General features: G+C 32.0%; 1 protein-coding gene across 13 annotated transcripts in view; it reads right to left on the bottom strand.

The window, feature by feature from the left end:
- LOC111417052 (serine/threonine-protein kinase MARK2) overlaps positions 1-12,190 on the bottom strand; it is an 81,336-nt gene that overhangs the window by 20,352 nt on the left and 48,794 nt on the right. For 6 of the 13 annotated variants that reach the window (XM_023049290.2, XM_023049218.2, XM_071199405.1 and 3 more), the window contains 7 exons: positions 9,860-10,125; positions 8,804-8,984; positions 8,556-8,724; positions 8,156-8,323; positions 7,789-7,948; positions 7,498-7,605; positions 2,639-2,830 (listed from right to left, as the gene is read on the bottom strand). In XM_023049290.2, the coding sequence (XP_022905058.2) occupies positions 2,639-2,830; positions 7,498-7,605; positions 7,789-7,948; positions 8,156-8,323; positions 8,556-8,724; positions 8,804-8,984; positions 9,860-10,125 (1,244 nt within the window). The remainder of the gene's footprint in view (positions 1-2,638; positions 2,831-7,497; positions 7,606-7,788; positions 7,949-8,155; positions 8,324-8,555; positions 8,725-8,803; positions 8,985-9,859; positions 10,126-12,190) is intronic. The other 7 variants (XM_023049225.2, XM_023049300.2, XM_023049253.2 and 4 more) reach the window with 6 other exon arrangements.

Here is a 12,190-nt window from a genome sequence, read left to right as displayed (position 1 = left end):
CATACAGGTTGTCCCGAAAAGAAGTACAGAAAATAGTACCACGAGATTCTTTGGTTCAAAAGATTGATTTGGAAAAAGTGTCTCGTTTGGCAGTTATTGATGGTCAAAGTTCTTGAAAAAAATCATATTTTTTGCTATGTCTGGAGAATATCTGAACAGACTTTAATGCGATATAGAATATGAAATATGAAGGCACTAGTTTACATTGTACTTTTCCTCTCTGAGGAATAGTTGATGAGAATTAAGTTGTTGAATAGTTACGAGTTGCCTAGAAACGCAACTACCCAATCATGTGTACGTTCTGATAGCCGCAACATTAGGAGTCTTCTCGGCATCAAAACCTGACCAAAGAAATATTTGGACCGAGTATGACCAGCTGCGTAAATACGTTATGCTTATAAATCGTCTTATTCTTAGTAGAAGTGATAACTCACAATTGTGGCGTAACCGGAGAAAATGTGGTAACGCAACATTTTTGGAAGGTTCAACCATTGACTTTGTTTCAGTTTTTAGCTTTACGATTCAGAAACAAGATCAGATTTTTTTACAATTTCTGCTTTGCTGCCATCATTAATACAACTATATCAAGTGTGACAAAGCAGCATTTGTTAAACGTGCCCATTACGAGGAAAAAGTTTCTATACGTTCCGATAGTAAGCGTTTAATGTGTGGACTCTGATTTAAAAGAATAGCTTTTTGTTATTTACTTTTTAATATAATTCATTGACGAGTACCAGTAGTCAGTACTCCACCATGTTTAATTCTGTGATTGCTGGGAAAGATTTACGGCTATACCTATACAATGCTAATTTGTATCTAGTAGTAATTTGTGATATAATCATTGATACATCATTGTCATATATTAAAATTAATATGCCAGATTGGTTCCTTACTCGCGTGGATATTCGTAAATATAATATGTCCGGTTTCACGAGCACTAAGGCTATTCCTAAATACCAGTATCTCCCAGACCTATGATAGTTATTAATCTTAATCTTTACCATTAGTTATTTCATTGAAAATTTTCAAATGCACAAATATTACATAGAAATGGTAAGTACAACTTTACTGCAATTAATTTCAAAAAATAATAGCTGCATTAATGGACACATCAAATAACCAGCTTTTAACTTTTTAAACACCAAAAATATTAAGAGCAAATGGGCAATTCAATAAGTTGATTAAATAAGAACAGATTGATAAAGAGATAGATTCGTAGAGATGCTGATGAAACGTTAGTAAATCAGTCCCACCTTTCAACAATCTTAAAGGATTGAAGTAAGTATTTCAAAATCATGCCTCTGTGCCAACTCTAATTTGAAATAATTTTTTTTACTAGATAATATACGATTTTACAGGTTTAGGAAGCTTTTTAACAATTTTGGACAATTCTTAATTATGGTAAATCGTCAAAAATTGGTGTTATCAGTTACTTAATTTTTAATTAATTAATTGATTGTTACAACAAAATAAAAAAATGTTTTTCTACGTTTTTCGTTCGCACAAGAAAGTGTGATTTACCATGGGCTAACATATTCTGAATCATCACAAGTATATGATTCATTTAATTCAAATGATTATCCATAATAAACCAAATAAAACAGATTTAACAACTAAAACATTTAAAGCATTATCCCAAAAGCAACATTAAGTTCGACTTTTTTGTATACAGGTTGGATCCATAAAATAACTGGAATACTTCCATTTATAAATTTTCCAGTATATTCCAGATATTTTAAGTCACTTATATAATCACCCTGTATATTCAAATTAAATCATTAAAAAATTTATTAACAGTAGGGTTTATTTAGCAACAAATTTTTAGTAAATTACAAATTTGCTTGAGAATTGTTTAAACACCGTGTGTATATAAAATACACTACGAATTTTCAGTTAACATTATCGAATATTATTTTTTAATTTATCAATCTTTTCATTCCAATAAAATTCATAGAAAATAAGATGAAAATTAAAAAATAATATCCGAAAATGGAATCTAGACAATAAAAAGAAAAAGTGGGGGTGCTAAAGGAAATTGATAAAAAGGTTTAGTAAAAATACACACACTTTTCGGAAGGTTGGTTAGGCGCATTAACCATGAAACAAATTGGAGATATTAATTTATTAAATAATATAAGGTAAGTGAACATATTTAAAAAAATGGATACTTCCAAACGAAAAAAAACTAAACTCATGCCTTGGATTACAACGATTTCCTCGATTTTCGTGAAAACTAAATCAAATCAACTCGTTCATCAACGATTACAATAAAGTTGCGAACTTGAGTAGTACTACTACTTAATCAAAAGTACATAATAAAAAAAATTAATAAAAATAAACAAAGAAAGCGCAACAGCGTTAATACTCATACTGGAAGCACTCCTTTTTTATGATGACATGCAAAGTTACCTTTACCCCAAAAAAATGTAACATTAGTAAAGTTAAAATTGTAACTACAATAAACGACGCTAAAAATTCATTAAAACTAGGATTATGTATTTTTAAATTTACTTAAATTAATTGAATCGATATGTTCAAGACTTAAAATGTAATCAATGTAGATTAATTAATTAAAATTACTTGTGGTTGTAGGCAACTTTGCATTCATTTTTCGTTAATTTTAGAAAATTGAACTAACCTTTTGGAGAATTTGGAGCTTATTTTAGAGAAGAACGACGTTCTGGTTGAGTGCGGTGAGTCTCCGGTCGATTGTCCTTGTGGGTACAGGAGTTTCGGTCTCGTCTGTCCGGAATGGAAAGTGCTACGCGAAGACGCGTTTCTCGGGAAGTATTGAGTTCGTGCTGTCGCTGGAGATGCACTCGTATGACCGCTATAAAAAAAATTTCGATTGAAAGTTTTTAACATAACATATCTCATAAATTAAATCTAAAATTTCTTTTAAATCATACCTGTTGTATACCTAAAGAAAATAAATTCACATCAATTAAGTCTGTATTCCTTTTTCTGAATTCAAAGTGAATTAGGAAGTACTATTTTAGGGTAATATTTATACATACATTCAAACTTCTATGATACTAAAACTTTTAAATTCAGTCCTAATATATTAAAATAAATAAATAAATTATTTTATTTACATCGTGCTTTTAAAGTATAAAAAACAAATAAATAAAACACCTTGGTCACATAATATTTACAATTTACGAAAAAAGTAAAAGAAAAGATTTAAACCTTTTAAATATTTTAAAATCCATGCGAAAATCGCTTAAAGAAACAATTTGAATTTTACAAGTTTACCACGAGTATAAAATCGCATAATTTTTTGCAAACACTTAGGAAATAATGTAAAAATAAACGTAAAAGTACAATTAGTTGATAAATTTATCGAAAATTCACTTTTAAAATAAGTTATATGTTAAGTTATGAGTTCAATCCAATCCAAAATTATAGATAAAGAATATATTTTTTCAAATACAACTTTGGTCTAGTTTGGTATCAAAATAAGCATCAAGATTTTTAACACTCCTACATACAGAAGACGTTAAGTATTAGTAGTTCAGTTAGCTTCACAACTGAAAAAAATTTTACTATATTTAACGGAGATTGCGCCGCTATCACAAAGTACCTTGAGGACTAGCTACAGCAATTTAAAAATAAAACTTTATAGCTTCCTCAACACAGTAAAAGAATCTTTGAAGATGGCAAAACAAGCTATAAAGAAAACTTTGGGATTACAACCTCGTAAAGCTTTATGCTAGACAAAAGTAAAACAATGCATAATACAATTAGAGGTGGTTTATGTATACCATTCTCTTTATTCGTACAACCGGCATTAAACCCTTTTTAAATTTTTAATTTCGTAATTTTCAAATTAAAGATATATGTAGAGTAGATGTAGTAAAATTGAGTTGATAATCACAATACCATTTTGCAATGGGAAACGACTTTATGAAAACAAAGAAAATGAGAAATAACAATATAACTCCAATAACACCAGATACCAAAAACTGGCAAACACAAAATGGTAAAAGCGGTAATAATATAGCTCCTCTGGAAGTTATCTTTACTCGAAGGCGAGACATTTACTCAAAGAATACATCAGCTTTGAGAAGGCTTAATAAAGCATAAAATTAATCCCAGACTAACTTGGGAATGCAATCAATACCTAATGAAACACGTCTACTGCCATGAAATTACATTAACATTAGCATAGTATGATCATAAGGGCTATACAGGGTGAGTTTTTTTCCATGTTTAGTATGGAGATCTCGAAAAATAGAGAGACGATTAAATAGGGAAAGAATTGCAGTTTCATGAGCTTTTTGTTTTTTGGATGAAATGCATGGCTAACTAGATATCTCGAAACGAGTTCGATAATATGTTGGATGAATTGCTCCTGCAGACACGTCATTTGCACGTGGTTTCGATGGTTTCAACACGATGGGGCACCACCACATAATAAGCTAATGGTACGAAATCATGGAAACTTACGTTTGCTTTAAGCTGTCATAACCATATCTATCAATTGTTTCCATAGCGTACTACGTGAACAGTTTGCCAATTAAACATGGAAAAAAACTTACCCTGTATAATGATTATGTCAAAACTGATGAATTTAACGCAAAGTTAATCCTTAAATAAATGTGCATTACCGGAGATTGTTATTACAGAATACACTTGCAAGTAATAAAGGTTTACAAACTTAAGTGTGGACTTGATGTTGATGAAAACAAAGATTTCTTCGACTTATTTGAGCGCAACACACTCCAATATTGGGTAAAACAAATCTAGGATAACGTAACTCAAGTGAAGGATTTGCTGACTACAAAAATCTAATCTCACTGCTTTGGGAATCCGTCCTTTGGTAAAAAAAACCAGATGTGTTGGTTAACCTACCAGTGGTATATTACAAGAGTTAATACCTGGGTCTCATTTAATTCCTTACTAATAATGCACCATGATCATCTCATTCTAATTTTCAATTTCGAAACGTTGCCTCTACGTCCAGGAGAAGAACATGGATAAGTCTGTTAACACAAGTTGAGCGGGAAGCGACTAAAATCGTTTTTCACGGATTATGGATGGATTATTGTTATCGATTGGTTTTTGTGATGTTTAAAGTGCCCGCGCAAGATGTGTTAACACTTTGCCGTCCGCACGTTTCGCAAAAATTTATTCGCTCGGCGCCGGCAGAATATTCAGATTACTTATCCGTGCAAAAAGTCAAGTCCCCTCACTTTAGAGATCGATATCTTCGCAACCGATCGATGAAAGAAATTGCGACAAAGTTTGTTGTAATCACTGAACATTCCTACGTAACCTATATTAATTTGAAAATTTTCGGATCCGCGGTTTTCTTTTTATCGCGAGTTAAATGAAAAAAGTACCCGATTTTTGAGTGTGCCGGCAACTTTGTCAACTTTGCGATTTTTTTTCTCGAAAACTATTTGAAGAAAAAATTTCAAATTTGAACTGGTGGTAAACCGATGTGTTCTTAATGTGGTGCATATATTATTTTTTCGATATTCCATATAGTTTCGCGGAAAATCGCGGTTTAGTAGGATGCGGTTATTTCGGAAACGACCTGGCGGATTTCAACGCGGTTTTTACCAAAATATGTCAAATCATGTCGGTTGTCGAATTCCGTTATCAGTTTTTCAAAATTAGGGCTCCCTAATTTTTTAAGGGCGATTTAATTGAATTACAAATTAAAGAGAAACAGAAGTAAGCCATGTGGGGAGAGATGTACTCTTTGGAAAATAATTCGAATGAAAAGGATGCATAAGTAAAAATATTACCTCCAGGCAATACGAATTTGGGACAGATGAGGTGTAATCCAGCAAGGTGTAAAATTTATTAACAGAAAACTGGAATTAACTAAATTAAGCTGATTTCTGTTCTAAAAGTTTAAGCACAATACAATTTTTAAATGTTTATAATGGATAAATTAATCATAAACTACAATCTACTACTCCTAGTATACTAAACTACGCTTTTAAATCAAGAGATTGTCATTGGTCCTTTACTGTCTATGAAACGCAAAATCCAGCAAATGTCTCTGGTTAGACAACAAACTCCAAATCAAGCTCTCTCAATTCTCTTTTGAGAGTTGCCGTCTGTAGGAACAGGAGGGTTATTGTATGTGATGTTATCAAAGCCAGTTTTAGATATCTTTAGAATAATGACATAACATTGCATCAATATGATGCTCCAATTAAAATATATTCCATTCGCTAATAATTCGGGTTATTAGCATTAGGCTTCTAAATGATATGACAAGGTAAAAAAAAATACCAACGTAACTGTGAACTTACAGAAAATAATAAGAACAACTAATCACTTTTATTTAAATTGAAGTCATTCAGTTTCGTGCTCTTCGTGTCCTATTCTTACACATCTAACCATCAGCTTTACCATCAGGTAAAGTTAAAGAACATAAAGGTAGATTTATCACAATTTGTACATATATCAACAACATCTACAACAAAGAAGTAAAACATGGCCCAAGGAAACTTAGTACTTATCACAGTGGGTAGACTCTACACCGTAGAGTATAGGACAGTTGACTCTACACTGTAGAGTATAGGACAGAACAGCTAACAGACAGAAATTCTGCTATACCTTTTGTCTTCTAAGTAAAAAAATTTAGACAAGTTTAGGAATACTCTGTGTTAATTGCGAATAGAAAGAAAAATTGTGCAAACAAACAGGCTGTGCAAATTGACTGAATAACAAAAACAACTTTTTTTAAACTGCATATCTGTTAGGTAACTATAAAAAAAGCTTTGAAAAGGATTGTCAAAAAATGTTATTTGTTTCTCAATGAAATAATGAAACTAACACCATCACATTGTGAAGATTTTAATGATGATAAGTGACGAAGGGGTTAATTAGAAATTTGTATCGGATTCCGTATGTTTACAAAATAATGTGTAGTAAACAAATATTGCTTAATTTTTAGATATCAATTAAGTAACTAAAGCGTCTTTTCACGCGTTTAAACGTTTTATTTTATGCGTTTAAGCAAAATTCCATTATATGCGCCAACAAAAGCCGTTTTATAGAAAAATATATTGAATTTAAAATCAATTAAGTTATAAAACAACCTTATAATTTTCCTTTGTTCTAATGTGTATTCGGATTGAATCTACAAAATTATCTGAAACTTTAATAGAAACTTAAACATATTGTAATAGCAAGAATTTCTTGATTTGAAATTACTTGAACGTTAACAATTTTAATGTATAATAAATATAATTCCAAACCGAGTCTACGTAGTTTGTCATTAAACAAGAGAGATAAGTTTTCCGAAAGTTAATTAAAAACTTTTCAAAAAATGTACGAACTCTTATGATGTGTGATTATATAATGTTTTCATTAACATTTACAAGTTTTTACATTTATATACTTTTTTTTTAACTTTTACGGTTATTATTACATATAATGTGTATACAAAAAATTATGCGCTGTGGTATAAAAAGAAACTTGTAAAATACGAAAAACTAATGGACAAATTCTAATTCGCAAATTCTAACATACCTAGAACGAAGGGGATCAGTAGCATTTTCAGTTCCGCTACTACTAACAGAAGCTGATTTGACGTGACCTTTGTTGGGTCTGAGGGTGTCTCCGGTGCTACCCAAACCACTGGGGCCACGCGGTTAGCGAAAGGAAAACAACATTAGGGTAACTCACACAGTAACAATTAGATCGATTATTAAAAAAAATAGGGTTAATTATAAATAATTTACAAAAAATTAATTAAAACTATTAATTATTAACCTATAAACAAAATTTTTCTTTTTAAATGGTCGTAAAACGTGAACGTACCTGGGCGTTTCCGTGGTTAGATTGGTCTTTTCGTTGCTGCCACTCTTCGGTTCGTAACTAACGGTAGAGCGTCTACCGACGGAGCCGCCTGAAGTTAGAGGTTTTGTGGTAACCGTGTTGCTCTTAGTTACAGTTCGTGGCTTACCTGGACTTTGCAAACCTAAGTAAGACAGAAAAAATACAAGGAAACCATTAATATGCATATATTTACTAAATGATTTTGTAACAAAGCCACAAATATCCTGAGAAGAGAAAGATAATGAATAAAGATAAGAAAAATTCCAGAAAAATTATAGGCACAAAAAAAGATAGAAGATTATAATAGATATGAAGTGTTAACACTTTTCTTTGTTTTATTTTAACTTACTGTTTTCGGTGGCAGGTTTAGGTTGGGCGCTGGCCGGACGCTGCGTAATCAGTCTATTTTCCTTGATGGTAGCGCTATCGACTGTATTCTGCCTTTTGAAACCCGACTGGTGGTTGTTGGTTTGGGGCACGGCCACTTGCGGTTGGGGTCCTGCACGTAAAGTCTCTCCTATAGGAGTTACCGCAACACAGAAAAATTTTAATCAGTGGCACATTGGATTGAGAACAATTCCAAAGCGACACAAAAAAAACTACCATAACATTAACGTGAAGAAACGACCACGAATAAACAGGATGCGGTTATTTAATAACATAGAGACAAATAAAAAAAATAAGTCTTAAATTTAAAAGTTTCTTCAGTTAAGTAAGTTAGTCATAGAGCGTAACAAACGATGACAAACCTCCGCTCGATGCCCTTCTGTTTGGTTTTGCATTTGTGGCCGATATTGATCTATGGACACCTCTGTGCGATGGACTCTGAGCTGTCGCTTGTGGTGCTCCTGCATTTTGCTGTGCTGACATATTTCTTAATGATAAACTACTTCCACTACGACTACCATCACTTTCAGGCTACAAAAAAAATAATATTTTACTCCACAACTTCCTCATTTTAATCTTATTATAAATTCAAATTAGTTCTTTTACTTACATCTGTGCTTTTTCTTCCCAATAAAAGGTACGTTGCGAAAACGTCGTCGTATCTAGCGGATTCCAGAGAGTGTTCTATATCGCTTCTATTGTAACCTAGACCTACCAGTTGTTCTATGCGTTTATGGTCCGACATATCCGGTTCAGGTTCTGTGTAGGGCTTTAGTTCGTCATTTTCATAACTAAAATACATACATTCAAATGATTATTAAAATTTAAAAAGAAACATTGGTTTACTCCCATATCATCGTTTACATTTGCAGTGATTAAATAGAATTAAAATGATCGTGATTGTGTTAAAATAGAGACATTATTTACATACATACCAAGATGATAATGTAAAGATTTGGTTGCAAGCGATGAACGATTTTAAAAACATTAAGAAAATTTGGGTTACAAAAGTATTTATATGTAATTGAATCAATTTTATCAAATATTGTTTATAGTAAATTCTAGTCTAAAATCATGCAACAACGAAAATGCAAGTGCTAGTTGTGCAAACCTTGTAAAATTCGAGAAATTTTTGTATGTGCACAAGAAACACTTAGCATTCTTGCACCAAGGAAATGTAACTGTTGTTAAAATGATTTCAGGACACATTTGGCTTGTTATTGATAAGAGAAAAAGATGATCAAATGCTTTGACGAAGATTATAAGTAGATTAGAACAAAAGTTTTGTGCATTTGGTGTCGAATTAGCTACAGCAATACATACCCACGAGTTTAGATTAGATTTTGAGTTTTATTAGTAGAAGGAAAAGAAAGAAAAAACTAATACTATATAGTTAGAGTGGCGGGTGCAGCTGGTAGCTAACGCATTTTGTTGTCGATTTCAGTGTTAAATTACGAGATCCGATAAACGATCCACGTCATCTACAAATAAATTTCGAATAATAGCAAGGTAAAATTTGAATAAAAAATGTTATAGAAATAGAACAAGGAGGACGAGTAAATTGAACGCCAAATGTAAAATAAATCAATTCAATTTCCTGGTTTTCTTTTTCTGTTTCGACTAACACTAAAATACAACAGCAAAAGGTAGAAACTTTCTCACTGACCCAACAACGTACCCCATGTTCATCCATTTATCTTTCATTATGGTTTCTAGGCTGGCCCGTTTTGCAGGATTTAAAACTAAGAACTTCTTGAGCAGGTTCTCACAGTCTGTACTCATATAGAATGGTATACGGTATTTTCCGCGTAGCACGCGTTCTCTTAACTCTCTCAATGTTGAACCATCAAATGGCAAACTACCAGATACTAATGTATATAATATCACACCTAATGACCAGACATCTACCTCTGGACCATCATATTTCTTTCCCTATAAAAGAAAATTAATAATTTTTTATTAGTTTTATTAATATTTTTTACTGGATAAATTTTGTTCATTTAGGGCTATTTTGTTAAATTTATCAACCAGATAAATCTGTGAAGACAAGATAAAGCTGTAACCATGATTGTACTAAATTTAAGCGCTCTCCTTGGCTAATAACTTGATTTATCTGCTTGATAAATTTAACAAGACGGTGGTAAAAGTGGCCCTTAAACAGTTAATTATTTTATAATGATCTTTTTATTAGTTTATTTAGTATTTTCTCGCACCGAATGTATAAAAATATTTTGAATACGTCGACCACATTTTTCTTTTAGTATTTTAATAAACATAAAAAATTACTTTTACAAAAATTATTCATTCTGATGTTAATGTCGAGATTATAATTTTCGTGGAATATGGGTTGGTTTTTTCCAAGAATCCCATGGAAAAATATTACATTTTTCTGACTTCTTTTCGATTGAATAGGGTATTAATCACCTCGACGGACGTCTAAATCTTATTTAGATGTTAGGATACTATCAATGATTAAAAATGTAAAATTATTATTTCAAGAATAAAAACGGTATTTTGTATAAAATTAATATTTATGTATATTTAATTAGGGATAAAATACGTGGGCGTAAGTTTTAAATTGTCTCCCCTGTTTATAACTGGCATTCTTTCTACTCCAGTATAATCTCTCATTCAATATTTCACTGTTTCCAGTGTCCCCCCATATTCCCCCATCTTCTTGAACTTGTTGTAACCGTCCAATTTTTCAGATTTGTATCTCTCTTATTATGATAATTAACTCGTCTGTACTTCTTTAAAAAGTTTCTATACCGAGTTCATTTCTATTTTATCACCCCCCACCAAAGAAGTTCTTTTCTGTAGATCTCACTATTGTTGTTTTTACTTCCTCCATGATTCCTCCTTCATGTTTCCATGGTGGAGGATTCTTTATCTAATTGAAAGACATTACCAATTGTCTTGTGGAGGTGGAGATCTAGTTTCCAGCAAGATAATCTAACATTTAATTTTATAATGCAAGTTCCAATAAGGTAGGCGAAAAACGATGCTAACGACATGATACTAACTTAAATATTATTAAGTATATATTTAAAGTTCGCAACTCACACACATCCTTATTGATTGTAGGAAAACAAAATTCGTTCGGGTCTTTGGAATCCCATTGTGATGTGCGAAGAATGTGATAGTAAAAGAATTGAAGTGGATGTCTAAGTACCTACTTCCTTAAGGTGTAATAACCGATTTTCCTGGAGCGTATTCTTCGCTAAATCAACTGGATCACAGCATTTAGTGAAGCATCCTCTACCACACGATCTAGATGGTATATCGATCTAGGTATATTGATAATTTATGGAGATCTTTAAACTAAAACTAGACCTAATACTAGCACTATCACTAGAATTAGAAACTTTCGGGTTAACAGGAAATCATGTCGTTCGAAGTGTTTCACTTTGAAATTGTCTCTGAAGAAGGTTGCAATTGAATGGTATCTGAAACGTCTAACATTTTTTCAAAAGACGTACGGCTTAATCCGAAAGTTTCTAATTCTAGGTTTAGTGTTGGTTCTAGTAATAGTGCTAGTGTTAGTTCTAGGTTTAGTTTAATTAATACCGGCCGTGAAAGCCTTCGTACTTTTATTATGCAGATCTATCTGAAAAAATGTAGTAATAAGATATTTGGAGACCCATATCCAGAATGCTAATAAAAGTTTCATCTCGAGGTTTGGCAATAGACTGCAAAGCACCTACGTTCAAAGTTGAAAATTGTCAAAATTTCTGCTTTTATGGCAGATTCTATATTATTACCACTATTTAATCTTGGTGGCAATTGCAGTGGAGTCTCTCATCCTAGCTGGCTATTGTGCAAGACTCATTTAGAAAATTTCTTACGATCTCGGCTATCTCCTACACACCACCATCGTTATGTTTTGGTATTATCCATTCTAATATCATTTTGGTCTCCATTTTTTGTTTATCGTCCGTTTTTTTCATCTACATATTTCATTGTGGTTTTACACTTTTATCATTCGTTGTAGTCCCTC

This window comes from Onthophagus taurus, chromosome 1 (assembly GCF_036711975.1).
Source record: "Onthophagus taurus isolate NC chromosome 1, IU_Otau_3.0, whole genome shotgun sequence".
In the NCBI taxonomy this organism is placed as follows: domain Eukaryota; kingdom Metazoa; phylum Arthropoda; class Insecta; order Coleoptera; family Scarabaeidae; genus Onthophagus; species Onthophagus taurus.
The sequence above is the reverse complement of the archived record's forward strand: the minus strand, read 5'-3'. Positions and strand labels throughout refer to the sequence as shown.